This window comes from Copidosoma floridanum, unplaced genomic scaffold (assembly GCF_036245765.1).
Source record: "Copidosoma floridanum isolate Cflo_tuat_1 unplaced genomic scaffold, Cflo_Japanese_pri ptg000021l, whole genome shotgun sequence".
NCBI lineage: Eukaryota > Metazoa > Arthropoda > Insecta > Hymenoptera > Encyrtidae > Copidosoma > Copidosoma floridanum.
The window spans coordinates 26,796,807-26,816,954 of NW_028321898.1; the positions used below are offsets into that span (position 1 = coordinate 26,796,807).

Sequence of the window (20,148 nt, forward strand, 5' to 3'; positions counted from 1 at the left end):
TGCGTTCACCTGAAAGCGGGATGCTCGTTGAAAACCTTGCGGTTGAGGTGGACGCAGATGTCGGCCTTCATGTCCTTGGGACAGTAGTTGAGGACCTTGTCGGTGTCGAGGCCCTTTGTCATGGCCCACGTGCTCACCACGTAATCCATGACCCGCTCGCTGAGGGCCTTGGGCACCTCGTGCAGCTTCATAAACTCCCGCACGTTGTTCAGCATGTCGTGGTACTTGGCCGTCGCCGAGGTCATCTGCTGGATGATCGTCGTCACGTGGCCGAATATCGTCGCGTACAGCAGCGCTGGGGACAAGTAAAGACCGTTGGATGATGGAGCGGGTGTATAATATATATATATTATACCGTTACGGTTGTCGCCAACTCAACTCACCAGCGACGATCATCATGCAGATGGTAAAGATCTTCTCGTTGTCGGTCTCGGCGGCTACGTTGCCGAAACCGACGGACGTCATGCAGGTCATGGTGAAGTACAGCGCGGTGACGTACATGGTCCGCCGGGAGGGCCCGGCCACGAGTTCGGGTGCCGTGCTCGCGTTCGTCCACAGGTAACTGTACGGCGACTGGGTGACGTTCGCGAGCTTCCACAGCCACGAGTACTGGACCCCCGCGTCGGCGTCGGATCTCCCGATCGAGTACCTATTTTTTTTTTTCCAAGTTTATCACCTATACACGATTGTATACCCTCGAGGAGATGGAAGTTGTATATATATACACCTATCTCTTCCCCCGAGTATATAGGTAAATTATACAATCACCAGCTCGGACGTGCTTTGGTGCAACGTATCTCGGCGTACGGGCCGGAAAGTTGTGCACGAGCAAGTTTTGCCGTCGAAAGGACTCGATTACTCAAAAAGTTCCCCCCGAGTCGAGCGCGCGTGCATGTATGATAATGCACAAACTTCTTCGGGCTGCACTACTCGTGTGTACACTTTAACCGGGCTTGGTCGCAAAAAGTTTATCAAAGGAGAAGCCAACCCCCCTCCCGAAACTTGCTCCATACAACTTTTCTCCCGATGATGCCTCTCAGCGAGAGGGGTAAACATCATCATCCATGCAATTCAAGGTCTATACAACACTGACAGTTGGGCATAATTATGTTTTTACGCGAATCATCTCTAAAAAAAAAAAAAAAAAAAAAAAAACTCGGGGGGGTGATGGAAACCGATGGCGCGATGATGATGACGGTGGGATCGAATGGGGAGGTGTGTAAATAATAAAGTGGTTTGACGTACCAGACGCAGGCGAGCCAGTGGGCGACGAGCATGTAGAAGCAAAGGAGCAGTATCAGCATCGCCGCCCCATACTCGAGGTACCTGTCGAGCTTGCGAACGACTCTGCCGAGCCTTAACAGCCTCACGACCTTCAGGGCCGAGAACAGACTGCCAATGCCGTCCTCGTCGTGGTCGAACGCGTTGAACACATCGTAGGGCAGGCAGCTTAGCAAATCTATCACGAACCAACTTTTCAGGTAGTTCATTCGTATCACCTGCGGGTCGGACACATTTTTTCTTTTATTTTTACACGTATACATATACATTTCCCAATGAGATATCACGGGGATGATTTATATAAATATCCACGTTCGCGCGTTACACGAGCAAGCCTCCCTGGTTTTTATATACATGTATCGGCGACGATTCAAGCTATACAAAACTCGCGTATCTGTTTTTTTGTCCCCACCCTCGGTCTCTTGATTAATGGCGCTCTCTCTGATCGCTGAAATATTAGCCGACGTCACGTATGTGTTTTTTTTTGCGATTACAATAAAAAAAAAAAAAAAATGTGAACGAAAAGGACACGAGCGCGACATTGTCATCGGAATGTCAAACACGACGTGGCATGGGAGATAAATAAAAAGGGGAAATTTATCGTAGCCCTGTGGAGGTATAAAAGAGGGTACGGGACCTTTGGATCGGACACCACTTCTCCGCCAGCGCCGACAAAAGTCGTGTGAAAGTTGAGAACGATGTCGATGAAGAATATGACGTCGACAATGGTGTCGACGACCAAGAGGAACACGTCCTCGCTGGTCTTGTTCTTGAAGGCCACGTTGTACGGGACCATGATGGCCGTGTAAAAGGTGAGGCAGAGGATGATCCAGTCCCAAATGGCCTTGAACGCGCAGTAGTGCAGCAATATGTGGGGCGGGGTCTTGGGCGCCTCCTGTCTGTACTGCGGCATCACGTCCCCGCTTAAGGACATCATCTGCAACCGAAACAAGAAACGTCTAGTTTTTTTTTTTTTTTTTTTTTTTCCTCTCTCTCTCTCTCTCTCTCTCTCTGGAATATGAGGGATCGACCTCGTGGGTGCGGGATACTGTGCGTATACAGGACCTCGAGAGGGAACGTGGGTTCGTTGACTCGGCTCCCTCGAGAGATGTACGGCTCTCGATTTCACCCGCTATTTACGACCGCGATCTCGAGTCCCACGCGCATGACGATCTCACGTACCTGCGTCTTCCGCGATTCTTACGCCTCTCGTTTCACTTTTGTTACAATTTTTCATTTTTGGCAGCGTTTTGTCGAAACTCGCGCGTTCAATGGCTACGATATGCATTGCGATAAATATATACCCTGTGGGAAGCCGGAAGCGTTTCGGCCGAAACCGCGTAATCCCGGGGATACGATATCGGTAATCCCGATTAGTTGCGAAATCGCGGTTCTCCTGTACCTAACTGTATCTGGTAAGTCGAAGGAGCAGTTGTAGTCGTGTGGCCCATGCATATTCAAATACTAAAGAGTCGAAACGATAATCGATTAATTTTGCCGATCGCGTGAGTACAATCAAGCCCAACAATGATATGATATATGTAATCGGTGGATGTCGGAAGGACATCAATTTTGGCCAATGTTCCCCGAAATAAATTTCGAATGTAAATTGGGCGCTTTGTTTCTTCGGCTCGATAAGTAAGAGAGTAACTTTTAAGGGGAAGAAAAAGCAATCGCGAACAAAGTTGAAATTCATTCCCTCCCCCCCTTTCCGAGCGCTTCGATTGAGTGTCGGAAGCGGAAACGCCAAGTTTCTTTTTTTTTCCCCTTCCGTTTCACGAGTGAAATGCAAATTCTCGACCGAAGAATGTTTATTAATGGCTTAGCGAATAAAAAAAAAAAGAAAAGAAAAGTTTCAAGCCACCCACGAGGGAGCTAACTGGATTTTACGCGAAGGTACGATTACTTCTACCAATGTAAAAAAAAAAAAACAAAAAAAAAAAAAAAAAAAGAAAAAAAAGAAAAAAATGGCCATTTGCGATGTGGGCAATCCGCAATAAGTATAACTCCGATGAACCGCTCGATTTGAGCATCGTACTACCGGCGAGTGCAATAATACTTAGTTTGAAATACGTTGGGCAGTAAAACTCGAGATCTCCTCAAATTTGTATGATAATGTCGAACGGACTGCAATTTATACACGTGTGGGTATACTGTGTGCGTCTTGCGAGTCGAAAAAGCCGGGGGCTATTTGCGGAGCGCGAGTAATAAAGCCACTCGAGTATCAATGGAGTTGAATTAATTTGTCGTAAATAAAAGGATTGGGATCATTTACTTTTTTTCCCCCTCGTTCATCATTAGAATACGTAAAGGAGGGGGCGAACTAATCAATTTGGGGATGACGGAGTAAGGGTGCAATTTAGGATTAGGTAAGTGTTAATTAGGTAGCGATGGATCATCATACTCATGAGGTGTTAATTTCTATCGTGACAGGAAGAAAAATAATAATGAAAAGAGACTTACGTGGCCCAAGTGGGACTGTTTGGTGGTGACGGGTATGGCGGAGTCCTTGACGGCGGGCACGTGCGAGCTGAACTGCGACACGAGGACGGACCTTGAGCGCGTGACCGACCGAGCGAGCTTGGCGAATTTCGACAATCCGCCTTTCGTGTCGTCCGTCTCGATCGGCTGCTTCAGTGCGGTTATGTCGCGGAACGTCAGCAGGAACAGGACCACGAGGTCCCGCTCGTTTTTTATCGGGGCTATCTGTAGCAGCAGCCATAGCGGCGTTTCTACGTATCGGGGGAAGAAAACAAAAAACAGAGACATGACACAGGGGTGTGTCGTTAGCTTGGGAGTTTTTTTTTTTTTTTTTTTTTTTTTTTTCGGGAGTTGGGCTGAACGCACGGAGAAACACGTAGATGCTCTATTTAACCAATTGAGGGACACGATTTCCAAATGTGTGTCAAGATTGTCCGTCGAAACGATATAGTGACACAGTGATTTGCCGCACGACACCAGAGATCAGAGTCGCGATTTCAACCAGAATAATAAATCGTTACAAGCGATACGAGAAATTACATGGTACACGTCTCGGTGTAAAAATACCCAAGTCACAATGTTTTACATACATGAATTATATCGATCCATCTAAAAATTACGATTGAATATTATTAAAACGTTGTTTCTCCGTGCGTTGAAGTAGCATTGATGATGGAAGTATGGGATATATAAATTAACATACATCACTATAGGGTCAAATGTATTTACATCAGGCTCGAGTAATAAAACAGCTATACATTTATGTATACATTATTATTTAGTTGAAAAAACAAATGATAAAATCAACATTTTATTGTACATGTATACAGTAGTAGTATAGTAGTAAATATATATATTATAAAAGATATTGAAGCACACAATGCGGGATAGTCGTACTATTGGTGAGAGAGTGGTGGTGGTATATATTTATGTATACGTGCTAGTAATTAAAATATCGAGCATATTAGTATTATTATATGTGTATAAAAAAAGTATGTACATTATTTTTAATGGGGAACAAAAAAAAAAAAAATTTAATTTGAGAAAAGCGTCAAAACGCGATTAGTCGTGTTATCAAACTTCTGTTCGCGTTTTGACGGAGCCAAGTATATTACGATCTAAGGGGTAAATATAGCAAAAATCCTACGAGTCCTGAGGCTGAGATGAGCTGATATACCATACCGAAATGCAATCTAGTCACGTTTTCTATTTCATCTCTCTTTTGGATGTAAATCAATGCGGTATATGTTACTTGATTTTCATTGAATGTTATTTCAACTCAGCACAGCCTCGGTCATTACGACGGAATCAAAGTTACTGAGGTAAGGTTGTACGAAAATAATTACAATAAAGAAGAATAATAATATACACTACGAAAAGGAGGAGCAGAAAGAGAGAGAGAGAGAGAGAGAGAGAGAGAGAGAGAGAGAGAGTATATACCTATAACGTCAGCAGTAACAGTAACAGAGCGAAAGGGAGACAAGACTGGGTGTACAATAGAGGGAAGCCGTGCGAAGGGGAATATTTTAAAAGAGAAAAAACGCGTGGAGGAAAAACGATGTGACGCGTCTAATTTTTTTATACGTGGACGAGGGCATGTGTATGTATCGCAAGAGAGAACTGAAAAATTCGCGGCTCTTCCTGTGTGTACGCTATTTTATCCTTTGAGGGTTGAAAAAAAAGGAAAAATAACTGTTTGGCCTCGTTTTTCCGAGTATCTATTTTTATTTATTTTTTTTTTGTTTTAATTTCGAGAGCTGACATGCGGCGAACAAAGGGGGAAAAACTCGACAGTGCTTTCAAAGTTAAAAGGATTGCAAAGAGAGCAGGAAAACGACGGTCGGTGAGTTTCGTAATTGTTGACGATCGATCGCGATCAACGGGAATTTGTGTTACGTGCCTACGTTTTGATCAAATCGATGGGCTGAAATTAAAAAGCTTATTGCTCATCCAATACCAATAAACCAACGTGATTTAATGTTTTCATTGCAAAGAAAAAACAATTAATTCAACGGTATTCAAGTCATGCAGGACCAAAAAGTTAAGCACCGCCAGGGAAAAGGTTGATACCCTCATCGATTCCAGCCCCGCGTATCTGGGCCAAGAAAAGCTCATTAAAAATTGAGCTGCTAACGTTTCTCCCTTACTTTACCTACATAACGACATTAAAATTTTCATGAACGTTCAATTATCCATCGCTGCAGCCGATCGATCACACGTTTTCCCCGCCCCGATCCAACGGGACCATTCACCTTTGACGTTATTACACAATCGCGTATCGAGAAAAAAATCGAACCCGAGAGTTATAATTTCGCGACACTCGGCCGAAATCTATTTCCGTGTGTATCCACTTCAATTAATTTTGCAGCCAACAGGAGAGCCTGGCTTTGCTCTTTCGAAAAGGAAAGTTAATTTTTTACACGCGCAAGCGCGAGAAACTGTGTCAGGCATTTTTGGTTGCTCGGGTCCCTTTTTTTTTTCTTCTGTTTTTTCGTCCTTCCACCGATCCTAGTTGAATAGTATCGTGTACTCAACAATCCGAGTGACGCGTTTTTTTTTTTTTTTTTTTTTTTAATTGAAAGAAAAATTTTGTTTTTCGATGTGGTGAATGCAAGAAACGCGATTCGTCGATGTAAAAAGCTGAAAAGGGTTGGTTCAAGTGTTGCAGATGCAAAGGATCGAATGCTCGATGAGACAAAAAAGAGGTGAATGGAGAGTGTGTACGTATAGATTTGGCTTTTTACTGCATCGGATCTAATTATAATTACTTACATCGTCGTTTCTTCGGTTGGGTAATTCATTTCATTTGTGCAGAAAAAAAATCGTGTTTGTTGAAATAAAAATCAAGATATTGGTACGAAAGCATTTAAAATAATTTATTTATTTAAATGACAAATAAAAGTTGTAGCAAAAAAAAAAAAAAAAAAAAAATCAGAATCTGCGTTATTCTTGGGAGTCAAATCTTTCCCGTCGCACATTGCAGCAGTATCGTCATGCAAAATTGCGAATAATCTTACTATAATTTTCCTTTCGTCGTGTCACTAAGCGTAATTGAAAATTTACAGTGTACACCAAAGCCACGTTGAAAATTAAATTTTGCAGTGTACTCTCGCGAGTGATTAAAAATTTTGCAAACAAACGTTGGAGCACATTGCATTTGCACGATTGTATGCAGCGTGTAAAATATATAGAAAAATATGGTGCGTGTCTTGTAAATGGTTAATACATAACTGTATCATTTAGGAAACGTGAAAGTGTGTCAGCAGAGGTGGTCCAGAAGAATAGTAAGAATACTAGTGTTTTAGAGGAGACAAAAAGAGAGATGTATGCACTGGCGACAGACTTAAGTTACGCGATAAAAGAGAAAAATAGAGAAGGGGATCACTAGGGATGAGATAATAGTACAAAAAAAAAGAAGAAGAAGATAATCGACACAAATGCGTCGAATCTACGTATTATCTCACAATTGTTTTATTCGTTAGGTTAATTTTTTATTATACTCCTCTTGCATCGCTCAAATGGGCAGGTAGGGCTGCCAGACCTTTTATCTCGTTTAATGGAATCGATTATGCATTGACCTTTTTTTTTCCCGCCCCTCTCCGGAGATTCATGTGTCGGACGTTCTTGCGTCATCAAATCCCCAAATTATTCGATGCTCCGATTTTTTTGTCGTTAAAAAAGCAATTTCAGTAAATTTTTCTTGGTATAAAAATTGAGAATAATTTTTGTTTTTGCTGTGAATGAAAAAAGAAAGGAGGAAAAAGAGATTATTCTAAATTTTAATCAAACGTTTTTGATTGGGTGATTAAGGCTGCCAGCCCTAAGTGCGATGCGAGCTCGAGGTGACTTACAGACAGGATTTTTCTCTCACGAATTTCACATTACCTCGTGGAGTACCTTTAAAGAAAATTATTTCACATTATTTTCCACCGCCAACTTTGGGTTCTATTATTATTACTATTAATATTTTTTTTTACAGTAAAGAAATGAGCAAAGAATAATATGCTTGAAAGAGATCAAATGAGATCGAACAGAGAAGAGAAAAATTTATGCGCTACGTAACTTTAGCTATTTCCACTTTTGCAAATGATGTACATTTATGTGTACGTGTGTGCGATTGAAACTAAAAAAAAAACAGTGATATCACATCAAGTTGCAAGACACACAAATACTTGATGCACATAAATTTTTCCTCCTGCAAAAGGGGGGGGGGCAAATGTTGGTTATTGTTTGTTGTATAAAATAGGTGTAGCTAACACACAAGTACTTATATATGTATTTACAAATTTGCTGTTGCGTGGATCACATTTTCTTTTAATGCATATCTTTTATCCAAAATTCACTTTTAGTTTGTCAATAGATGCGAGCAAACAAAATCATAAGAGCAAAAATTAAATAAAAAATACAGGTACATTTTTTGCACAGTAAAAAACGTTCGACATCGATGTTTTACGTATACACACATGTGTGGTCAAGAACTACATGCATTTTATCAAGGCAAAAAAAAAAAGTTCTCGTTCAAAAAAAAAAATTACATACATAAAATCCCTATTACTACGTAACGCATCCGCATTTTTTTTCCGTTTACGTCGTTTACGTCTGACCAAACGCGACCTCATACCACTTGAATATTTATCCTCGTACATGTGTCCACTTATTCCCGATCGAGATAAACATAATGGTCTCACAAAAACATTCGTTGAATACCAAAGTGTATACGACGTGTGTATATGTACGTGTGTTTGTACGTGTATACAAGAGACTGCACAAACAGGGCCTTTTTTTTCGTTTATCGTTCGAACAGATTTTCTTTTTTTTTTCTAGGTGTACATAGAGATAGATAGACGGATGAATAGATTGAGCGTGAAAAGAAGACGATACTCACTGTTCTTTTTGTAAAGTAAAATCTCGAATTGGTCGCAAATTTGTCCCTCGAGGCACTCTTCGATCCGTGCGATCGTTTCTTTGTCGGTTAGCTCGCCGTACATGAAGCTGCACCGACATGACTTTTGCATCACCTGCAATTGACAATGAATCTTTACAATTGGTTCCCTCATTCTTTTTTTTTTTCTTCTCTACTTAGGACTTTATCATCATTTGTTAGAGTAATATAATTTAAATTGTTTATTACTAGTTGTGCTGGTACAATACCTTATGAATTAAATAATATACCTTACTGAAACGTACTTACTCCTTATGTTAGTTTAATTTTCGTAACATAATTGTACAGGTGATATCAAATTTACATGTTGAGTAATTCTAGAGGGTAGTATAGTTATTCTGACTCTTTCAAAAATTTTTATCAAAGCGTATAATTTAACCGTTCATTACTCAACTAAACCATCATTTGTACTATTGTTACACAGCTGAAAATAAAGTTTTTTACACCTCTACTGTTCTTAACAAATATCCCACAATTTACAATCTAGTAATTAGAAAAAAAAAAAGTGACGTAAGCTCAGCCATTCGTTCACCACGAAAGCACCAACAAAAGCTTCGAAACCGCAAAATGAGATACACCCCCTTTCTTAAAAAAGAAGAGGAAAAAATACCTAGTTCCCCCGCCAACGCTTCTCTCGCGATAAGACCAATAGGGTAAAAACAATGCGAAGTAAATCCAAGCTTCCCCTATCCCTAGCGCACAACCGGATTTCCGTACTGCCATTTATACAGACTAGAACTGTAAGTTTTCCCTTCCCCCCCTCTCTTTTCGCATATAACAAAAAGCCAAAGGAATTTGCGATGCAGCTGCGCGCCAAAGCCGGCATCTGTTTCGGCCACTCGCACGCTTCCTAATCAACAGCTCGATACAAGTTTAATCGAGTTGGAGCGAGAATGTAAATTACTGGCTTGTTTTTGTTTTATTTTTTTCCCCCCTTTCGAGAACGAGAGGAAACGTGTTTTCGTTCCTTCCCCCCAGGAATGAAATTATACATCCACTGGCATGCCATAACTAGCAACATTTTACTATCGAGTCTTTGTGAGTGTAGTATATAGAGGGACTATCAAACCCTCGATAAAAATTCGTGAAAGCTTTTGCAAATCCAAGATGATCCGGCCATTAACACGTGTTTTCCCCGTCCGACCTTATTCTCCCGGCAGGGCTCCAAATCCTTCCGGAATTTTTATCCCCCTCGCACATACACAATAGGCACGTACTTGCACACCTACTCAAGCTTCTCCATCTCGCGTTACCGGCTTTGGCTGCAAGCCGTAAATTAATTGTTTTCTCGGATATTGGCAGCAGCGTGGCTAGGCTTTAATGCCTCGCGTAAATCACTACCCTTTGGGTTGGGGGTGGGTTGGCAAGAGCGCGAGAGAGGCAGGCGCTAAGACGGCTGCAGTGCCGAAATCTATGTGGATACCCTGGTTGGGCCTGTAGTTTCTTCTTTTCCCTCGCGAAAAGCCCCGGTAAAATCTGTTTCGTAGTAGTATCTAGTCCCCCAGACTCCCCCCTGCACCTGCGTTGTGGAAAAAGTTGCAGCTGGGGAAGGATCCATACCGCCTTATGGAGTGGTAATTGCAAAAGTTCCTAGAGGCTCGCTTTGTTTTTCTCTTTTCAGCGCAATCACAAAAAAGCTACACTTACACCAAGTTCATGACAAAAGATGCCTCTTTGAATGTTTTCCCCGAAAAAATACTGACTTGGCCAGTTGAGGAGCAGATGACGGTTCGTCGATTTTCATTTCAATAAAATGGCGCGAGATCCAAAAGTTATTTTCTTTTGGCCCCACGACGACTCGCCCTCGTGTAAAACAGCAACAGCGGGGCTCCCGGATTTTTCATTAAAATTCAAATTGAATCCGTACACGCGTGCTCCGATGCATGTTTTCTTGGAAAATATTTTTAGGCACGGATCCGAGGCGAAACGTCATCTGCACACGAGTTCAATCGGGGCCAAAGAAACACACACGCACACACATAGACACACAAGCAGAAAAATAGAGTGAGCGAGAGAGAAAAACCAGCTTACCTCGGCCCGGTTGTAGCCGGATATCTTGCAAAAGCTCTCGTTGCAGTAGACGATCGGAAAGTCGACGATCTGAGCGTTTGCCAATAGAAAACTGCTGTCGGCTGTAACAGATAAACAAGCGTATGTTTTTTTTTTTTTTTTTTTTTTTTTTTTTTTTTTTTTTTTTTTTAATAATTTTCACATCATGTAATATTATATTTCGCATTCGTTTGAATTCGCACTCGAATGAAAACAGTTTATCCGAAAGGGGAGCTCGGAACTTTTCGTCCCGCCCTCGAGGCCGAACTTTAATTTATTTACCTCTCGAAATCGAGATAAAGCCACCCTAAAGGTGGAAAGTTTATCCTATATAATTTCAGCTCGGAATCTGCTTTATCTGCTGCAACTATTACAATTACCGGAGCGCGGGAAAAGAAAGGGAAGGGAGAAGTGGGATTTAAAAGTTTTCATATCTGCTCATCTTTCGGTCATTGTTGCACGAGAGAGAGAGAGAGACAACGACGAGAGAGGCGTGACTAAGTTTCGCGTCCATGGATAGGTACCTTCTTTTTGAAATTTCGTAGTGGGCCTATGGCAATCCGAGAGGATCAAAACTCAAACTACTGTTTATCTTTTAATAAAGTTGAGAGAGGCTTGATTCGGATCTTGTATGTAGTTTATTGTGCTTTATTAATTTCATGTTATGATTTATTTATTTTACGATTGATGATGCATACGTTTTATTATTTTATTGGCTAATTTAAAGAAAAAAATTTTAACCAATTTTCAGTGTTTTGCTCGTCTGACCATATTGTTGTCAGTAGAACATGCTCTCGCAAAAAAAGTTCCCTCTTACACGATTAAAAAAAATTTTTTTTTCTCTCGTGCAATGTAAAAACTCAAGCTGAGAAGAAAAATCCATCACGTTGATCGTAAATTATACACGTATCTACCTCGCTGCAGATGATGATGCATTTATACTCTGTACGAACCGCAGATTTGAGCTTTAATCGATCATTTTACTCGATCGAAAAAAAAAAAACAAAAAAAAAAACAAAAAAAAAAAAACACTCCACACCCGCGTTGTAAATTAACTTTTACAACGTGGTGAAAAAAAAAAAAAAAAAAAAAAAAAAACGAAGCACAGCTAGTTCATCATTTGTGCCACCTCTATTTTTACACGGCAACGTATCGAGTACATCGAGGGAGTAAACGAGTTATAGAAAAAAAGTGCACCGGGGCACGAAATTCGGGTGGAAAAATCCCGGAAATTCACCAGCAGCAGTAGTCGCGAAACCAAAGATTGATGTTGCAGGCGTGACGAGTCTCTCTCGCGTGTATACACATTTGGGTAGAGCATTGCTGATGCACCACGTGAGTATATATGCACACAATGCACACAGGACACGGGCGTACGGAGCTTTAGCTCGCTTTCATATACCACGATACGGTACACAGTTTCGTCATCTCTTTTGATTCCCACTTCGGCCAAAACACAATCTCCCTCCCTCCCTCCCTCCCCCTATCACTCTCTCTCTCTCTTCCTCCCTGCGGCATTAGCAGACCAATACATCCACGCGCGTGCATGCATGTACCTCATATCACGTCCCGTTTCTGGAATTGCATAATATACCGCGCACAGCCCTCTCTCGTGACTCCCCATTTCCCTGGCGAATAACGTTCCGCGAGAGAGGATTTCCGCTCTTTCTTCATCCGAGAAAACCAAAACAACAGCTACAGTCGTGCCGTGGGTGTTTTTACATCATTAGTACGGATATGTATACCTGTGCATTTGGAACTTTATTTTTCTATACTGAAAGCCGCGTTTGTGTGGCACACCCACCCACGCAAAATAGTTTAGTAGGGGTCGTTGTCACAAGTCAGGCAAAGGGGATCTGTTTTCGTCTAATTTGCACACCCTTTCCGGAAGACCTGACTCTGTTATTTAGATAACATCTCGCTCGTTTTCCCCAGATTGCACCCACTTGTATACATACATACACCCGAGAGTTTATTTGCAGATTTATTTTATTTTATTTCATTTTTTTTTCCCTCGACAGAGCGAATATAAACGACCAGTCGATGATCAATTACACAACCAAAGGGGCTTACGAGAGCCCACATTGCGCAAGTTCATTAAAACACCGGAAGCAAAGAGTTAATGGCCCGAACGTTCAGTCCCTTTGGCTTCGCACTTTTCGACCCGTTGAAAAAAGAGAAAGAGAGAGAGAGAGAGAGAAAAACAAAGGGCAACTCACGGTCCGTCCGATTAAACAGTTCCGGACACGGGGCTCACCAATGACTCTCCGAGCAAGCTTATCTAAGCTCCGCACGCACGAACGCACCCACCGCAAGCCGACCGAGCGAGCACTCGAACGGCGTGCTAATCCCACCCCGCGAAAACCAGTCGCAACGCTATAATGGAATCACTGCTCGTTCGAGCTGTTGGCAACAGCTGCCACCGGGACCGAAGATCCACGGCACGACGGGTCCCCCCTTCCCCACCACCTCCCGGCTGTAGTGTTCTAAGCTCCGACACTTGCCAAAGTGTTTCGACCAAAGTGAGTTAGCGATGTCTGTGTGTACGACTGCTGTTTTTGAGATGAGTTAAGTTTGTCTACAGTCATCGTTCGATTGATTTTATTCTTAATTGTTGGATACATACTCAACCAACAACAATAAACAAGTAATATTGATGCCAGAGTTCGATCGCGTACGGAAAACAGGGAAAACCGGAATGTCTGACCGAATCTTGACTCGTACTACTTGCCCTGAATTCCCCGGGAGCGCGTCGCGAGAACTCAATCGGGGTCGATTAAGCGCAACTAGTGCGCGTTTCTCGCATTCTTTCCGTACTCTACGCCAGAGATACCGATGAATCCTAAACAAAACAAAAATAAATAAAACAAAAAATACACGTAGGCAAGCAGACGGATGGACACAGGCTTGTTGTTTCCTCGTTTTTCATCAACATCCGTGTACTGTTGTAACGAGCGTGCACTGTTTTAGAATCAAGGGGGAAAAAAATGATGCAATACAAAAGTACAATCCACATATTGTGCGTCAGTTACTGATTTTCATCGCGACTGTTAGCAACGTGTAATCAAAACATAGTCGCAAAGAGATGGAAAAAAAAATGAGCGATTATTTGTTTCTCCATTATTTTCACAACACGTACATCATGCAGTGATTGCAGTACAGAGCAAATGCGACCCTTGTAAGCACGAGGCACGCGCGAGAGCTTAATGAGAAAACGAGAACGACGCCGAGGGAAAGGGGTTAATTGGCTCTCGTGCGTGCACACACATTGGATCGCCGGCGATCGCTCCTTTCGTTGAAACAAGACCAACGACAAGCGCACCAGTCGAATCCACAACGTGTGGGCTGGACGAGATACCCGTTATGAATACCTCCGCTTTTTACATCGGGACGCCGGAATGCCTCTGTCGGCCTGTGTATTTAAATCCCACCAGTTGGATAATCCATCCTTTTTTTCCATCCCCCATTTCGGTGAAAATGAAAATAACAAAAAAAAGAAACCCTCTCGTCAACAGGCACTTCATTGGGGGAAAAAGTTATCGCGTTATAGCAACCCTGTATGTACGCAGTTCTTGGGAAGAAAAAAAAAAAAAAAAAAAAAACCACTTTGCCCACTTTGACGAAACTTCCCATTCGAATTAATCAAAGACACCGTTCAAGAGATCTTCATTAAGAGCCCAAAGGGGAGTTTGCTCGGGTCGCGTAATCCCTCCTCGCGCGTCATTAAGCCCCAGCCACGATTCCTAATAGCCTTATACATTATCCCCAAAGTCGTAGGGGACTGCGGAGAACGAAAAAAATCACAAGTGGCTATAATCAAGACCCCCCCTTTCCCCGGCGATTGACCCGTACGTAATACCTCCCTTGGTGGGTACATGTAGCCACGCGCGTGTACACCTCCGTTAACAGCGCAAGAAGCCTTTCACACGGGCCGCTTCCCCCCCCCCCCGTAGTTGTCGTTTGGAGCCCGGTACTTTTGACCGAGTAGCCACTAGAGAAAGAGATGCTTCTATTGCACTTGAACCGTTACTCGTTGAAAGCTGCAACCCATCGAAGAGCCACCTCGCGTGTGTACACACTCGAAGGGGTAGCTGCTGATGTGCTGTGGTGTCACTTTTTTTTCTCTCTCCTCCTCCTCTTCTTCCTCGTTTTCTTGATTGTTTGCGTATACTGAGCTCTGGGCCAAAGAATGCAAATCGAGTCACCGCGCGCGCAGGAGAGCGGAAAAGGATCTACTTTGTCACTCAAGTTGGCTCTTTGGGTATCTCGTGTGATTTTCTTGTCTATTTTTTCTCCCCCCTCAAAGTACTTTAGGGCGGATTAGTTTTATCTTTAAAGCGATTAATGTGTCTCGAGCCAAGGCGAAGCATCGCTCGGAGATGAAGATAAGACGGCGTCGGAGGGCCCTCTGTCAAGGGTTATCGATGATACACCACGTGGACGTCGAGAGATAGGCGTGAAGTATTTACAAACAAACGTGAATTTTTTTTTTTTTTTTCAAGCTATATCTGGGTTGGGATCGCCCATGAAAACATGTGCCAGATCGTCGAACCATCGGAGCATTAAAAACCAAACAACCGATAAACCACTGATTAAACAAACCCTTTGGACTTTTACGAGCAAAAAAAAAAAAAAAAAAAATCACAGCCTTGACTGTACAGGAAAAGAAATAAAACACCGATGCCCAGGTATACGTCGGCCTCTGTTCTTGGCGAACCGCAAAACAAAAAGCCGCAGAGAGGAGGACCCCTCCCTCTTTGGAAGGACAAAGGGAAATCCCAATAGTCCCGAAGGGGCCATTCCGCGCCGTTTTCTCCCCGACCCCCCGAAAGAGCACTCGACCTGCCGTGCGTCGTTTATCTGAGCGGGCTGCAATTGGCGTTTCGGTGAATTTGCGTGCAAAGTATCGAGTGCCGCTCCGGGAAGTAATTCAATCGAGGAGGTGCACATATATACGAGAGCTGGATCGTTTGCGCCAGCGAGCAGCCGAATGAAATCAAATCGTTTGGCGTTTGAGCTTTTGAGGTCGCGTCGCAGGTTTTTTCGCTAGAAAAGCTTGTTTTATATACCTTTTGCCCAATTCAATCCAGCCGATCGGGTCACCTATTGCGAATCGACCGGTTGATCGAAATTTGTACCGTTAAAGCGACTGAGGTTTTTTTTTGTTTTTTTGCATTTATCTCCTCGACAGCAGCAAATGACTCGGTAAAACGTATAGTGGTACAGCTGTAGGTGCACGTCGTTTGCTACTCTGATGGCCTGATGATCATACGCGACGTTTAATGGCGCGTTAATGCTCTAATGTTGCACACGAACTGCCTCATCGATATCTTGTTGGAAATAAAAAAAAATAAATAAAAAAAAAAGTTTACCGTTTGTTTCGTGATGATGGTATTAACGATGCGGTGTACTATATTTTGAAACTCAAAATCATCGTATCTATGCAAAAAAAAAAGAGGGATCGCCCCTGTATGAACGAACAAAAAGAAAGAGAGAGAAAAAAAAAAGTTGTTCATCGAGCTTGAAATTACGTTCGAGGTCAATGGCGATAACCCAAGGCCTATCTCGGCTACCCTGCACGTAACAGCCAACTTTAATCGTCGAAACGATCGCATCCACACACACACACATCGGGTGTACAACGGAAGGGTACGGCGTGCAGTGCAAACTGCAACGAAGGAATTTTGATGGTACGCTCGTGCAATTATACGTGCAGCGAAAAGAAGAGTAGGAGGAGGATACGAGGTGTATGTAAAATATAGTTTCATTGGCTCAGCAGGGTGGCAGTAGTAACAGTTAGCCGGGGCGAAGATATTCAACGATGCAGCGGCCGCGAGAGCGCTTCGGCTGCAGTGCTCGGCATTTTAATGGACTTTTCTACTTAGAGGCCAATAAAGTGTACCCCCACCCCCATTCCCCCCTCGTGGGAAAGAGAGAGAGAGAGACAGAGAGCGCTTGCACCGCTTACAACGTGTGTTTGCTATACACGTTTTCTCCGCGCCTACACTTGCGTGCTATACGTGTGGCCGACTCGTTTCTATAGGTAAAAAGCTTAACCCTCTCTCTCTATCTACGTTTGCTCCTCCTCATCCACTCGCATAACCTTATGAAAATATGTACCTACACGTAAGACGCGTCTGTCTGGGAACCATTTGTGCGAGCTTTCGCTCATTGCATTTTGCGGCTTTTTAAACATTTTTTTTTATAGGTGTTTGTAGATTTTTGGAAATATATTAAATAAATGCGGGGAGTTGTTACGGGGACAAAGTATACATATTTTCAAGTACCACATGGTTTACATTTCCCAATGGGTACTTCATGGGTACTACTTCATGTGACCCCGATACCGCATTCACACGTGTGTGTACGTTTGGCATTCGCGTCTCTTTTTTTTTTTTTTTTTTTTTTTTTCTTGCAAAAAAACTAATAAAGGGGTGACATTTCAAATTTGGAGTGCGGTGTAAGCTCGTAGTAGTGTTTTTTTTTCAACTTTGAAATTGCTGTGCCCGCGAGAAAAAAAAAGGGCACGCCAGAATTCGGCCTCAGAGCAGGATGGAATTAAAGAAATTACCGATACAGCTAAAAATACACTGGTACGAAATCGGGATACATCAGTATGCGACACAATTTCCAGAAAAAAAAGAAACTTTTACTTCACAAAATGTCTTTTTAATTGCTTTTCCATGTCTAGTGAATTGAAAAAAAAAAAAAAAAAACAGAGAATTGACATTTTTCGATCAAGTTGAGTACAAACAACGATTGCATTTTTTTGGGAAATAAAATCTTTTCGGAACAGCATTACACATGCATATAATTGCCGAAAATGCACAGGTGACCTAAAATTGTGTACACATACATACCTGTACACCTACGTCAGCACGACTAACGCTGCTATAAGCGAAAATTACCTTGGGGTCAATATTACGTGCGCATACGTGTCATACTGTATGAGCAACACACACGTGTATAGACTCAATAATATACCTAATGCACGATTAGGAGTACGTAACCCCATTGATTTCCATTAGCAAAGAGTAACTCGGTAAACTGTAGCATTACAGTAATGATAGTACTTATAAATCGTTGTATGGCATTTAAAGTATGTCCTTTTTTTTTTTTTTTTTCTTAAAACCAACGCCAATCGATGCAAAATTCAAAGTGTTTGTTGCTCGATAAAAACTCCCACGCACGTATATGGTTAGATCGTCCGGAAGCATACGTATACTTGATTAAAGCCGGAGTAACAAAGAAAAGCCCGATTCCAGCGAAACTTCCTTTTCTCCACCTTTTCCCTGTCTCGCGTCGAAAGGAGGGTAAAGTATAGCCGATGCTCTCCGTAAGTAAGCGCTTTTTCTATCCCATGGTGGGGAGAACAAGTGACGGACTGAATTAAAGTGCTCCTGACGGGGTGTGCACGTACTGGAGGAAGAGGAAAAATAGGGTTGGGATGAGCTGGAGTATCGAGAAACATCGGAGCGCGGAGTAAAGGTATATATGTACATCCGTGTCTATCCGAGAAGTTGGGAAGAGGAGCGATGAAATAGAGATGGTGCAATCGCGAGTGCAAACGGGCAGATAGTCCTTGGCAATTTCAAATTTTTTTTTTTTTTTAGTAAAGTGTGGGTTGAAGCTTTTGGACAATCAAAAAGAGAAACGTAAATATTGCATTTGGAGTGGATATGGAGATGGAAATCGGAGGCCACTTGACGGCGAGGAAATAACCCAGAAAAACAGCTGAAAATATAAAAAGAGACCGAAGAAGAAGAAAAGGAGAGTTATTAAGTGGATTGGGGGACTATCCGGTCATTTCGGGAAAAGTGTGTGGGTATCGATTCGGCTGATCTTCTTAGGGTTTAATCCGAGACCCTTTTATTGGCCTACTTTCCGCGCTCGCGTGCTCGGATCCGGGTAAAAGGGTTTTTGAAAGGGAATTCGTTAAAGTGGCGAGTTTGAGAAAACTTTCTCGGAAACAGGTAATTGAAGGCATTCGTGACTATCGACTTTGACAAGTTTTGGCTCGAAATTTTTTGGGATGGTCGGGCATTCAAATGGGTACTGGGTGAGAAACACAATTCGTTTGGTTCTATCCACGAATTATTGTCCTGTATACATTGTATCTATCTTTACTTTTCTCTAATTAATTTTTTGAAAAAAAAAAAATCATGATTTCTTCCATGTGCCATTAAGACAAGGTGGATAATATTTACCTCTTGTTGACATTTGAGAGGAAGAAAGCATTGAGCCAGGATTTTTTTTTAGAATAATATGATATTTTTCTTTCGTTGATCTTTTAAAGATAAAGAGAAAACAATTTATTTAGTCGACTTTTAAAAGATGGAAAAAAAACGTTACGTATGTGTATCTGATTCTTCGATTGTATCCTAAAAATAAACGTTCAATTTCAGTTAGGATAAGCTTTTTAGTAATTAAAAACTCTGTAAACAAAACTGTAACATTTGATTGTATCGACGAGTCTAAATTATTGTCCCCCTTGCGAATGGACTGCGGTAAGATTCTACTCGTGACCTTTTGCACTCTTGTTCCTCTATTTCATCTTACTTTGGACCATTAGCTCACTGTTTCCTATTTATTCCCGATTCGCCTGTACCTACTTAAAAACTGGTCTTTGGAAGAAAAAAATGTTGCTTCAAAATGTACATAAAGAAAAATTTGACGAAAATCGAACCCTGTACACTATACTACTATTACCACTATCTCTTAAATGTCCTCTGTCATCCATTAATTATCCATACTGATGGAAGGTCGATTTCAACGAAAATGACATCTAAAAATTAGTAAAAAAAATCGCGTATTTTGAGTGAAACGCTAATAATGAAATACTTCTCTCAAAATCCTGTTGAAACGTACAACAGTATATCAATAAAGCGCCTTCAGCGTGGAGCTAGAGTAAAACTCCAAATTCACCCGTACCTCGTGCACACGGCAGAGCTGGTATTTGCAATTAATATCAGTGCAAGGGCTTTGTCATGCAACAACCTTGGCTTATTAATTGACCTCGCGCGGATATGAAAAAAAAAAAAAAAAAAAAAATCATAACCTCGTCCTAGTATTATACACTTGTTTCCTTAGTGCGCACCCTTACTTCATAAAAATCAAAGGCTCGCGCAGGCATGCGAATCCGATGGAAATTAAGCATATGTGATGTACTTCCCTTCCTTCTCCAAAGTGCTAAGTGCCCTCAGTAGTGCCCCCTTTATAGGAGCCGGAGGTAAAGCACTATAATATAAAAAAAAAAAAAAAATATGTATATGTGTGTATTAATTCTTGTGACCTAGAGCGCGAACAAAGGCAAATTCCATCCGACAGTTTGATCGCAGTTGCACGAGTTCGCGATTTAAGCGAGTCTGACAAGTCTCGAGCCGAATGATCGTCGA

The 20,148-nt window shown here is 42.1% G+C and overlaps 1 protein-coding gene across 1 annotated transcript in view; it reads right to left on the bottom strand.

Moving 5' to 3' along the window:
• The window catches only part of eag (potassium voltage-gated channel protein ether a go-go), a 67,332-nt gene that overhangs the window by 16,264 nt on the left and 30,920 nt on the right, over positions 1-20,148 (bottom strand). The window contains exons 2-9 of the mRNA XM_089594825.1: positions 10,736-10,836; positions 8,648-8,780; positions 7,648-7,659; positions 3,745-4,013; positions 1,919-2,218; positions 1,246-1,499; positions 384-649; positions 10-295 (exon numbers count right to left, since the gene is read on the bottom strand). Coding sequence (XP_089450951.1) covers positions 10-295; positions 384-649; positions 1,246-1,499; positions 1,919-2,218; positions 3,745-4,013; positions 7,648-7,659; positions 8,648-8,780; positions 10,736-10,836 — 1,621 coding nt within the window. The remainder of the gene's footprint in view (positions 1-9; positions 296-383; positions 650-1,245; positions 1,500-1,918; positions 2,219-3,744; positions 4,014-7,647; positions 7,660-8,647; positions 8,781-10,735; positions 10,837-20,148) is intronic.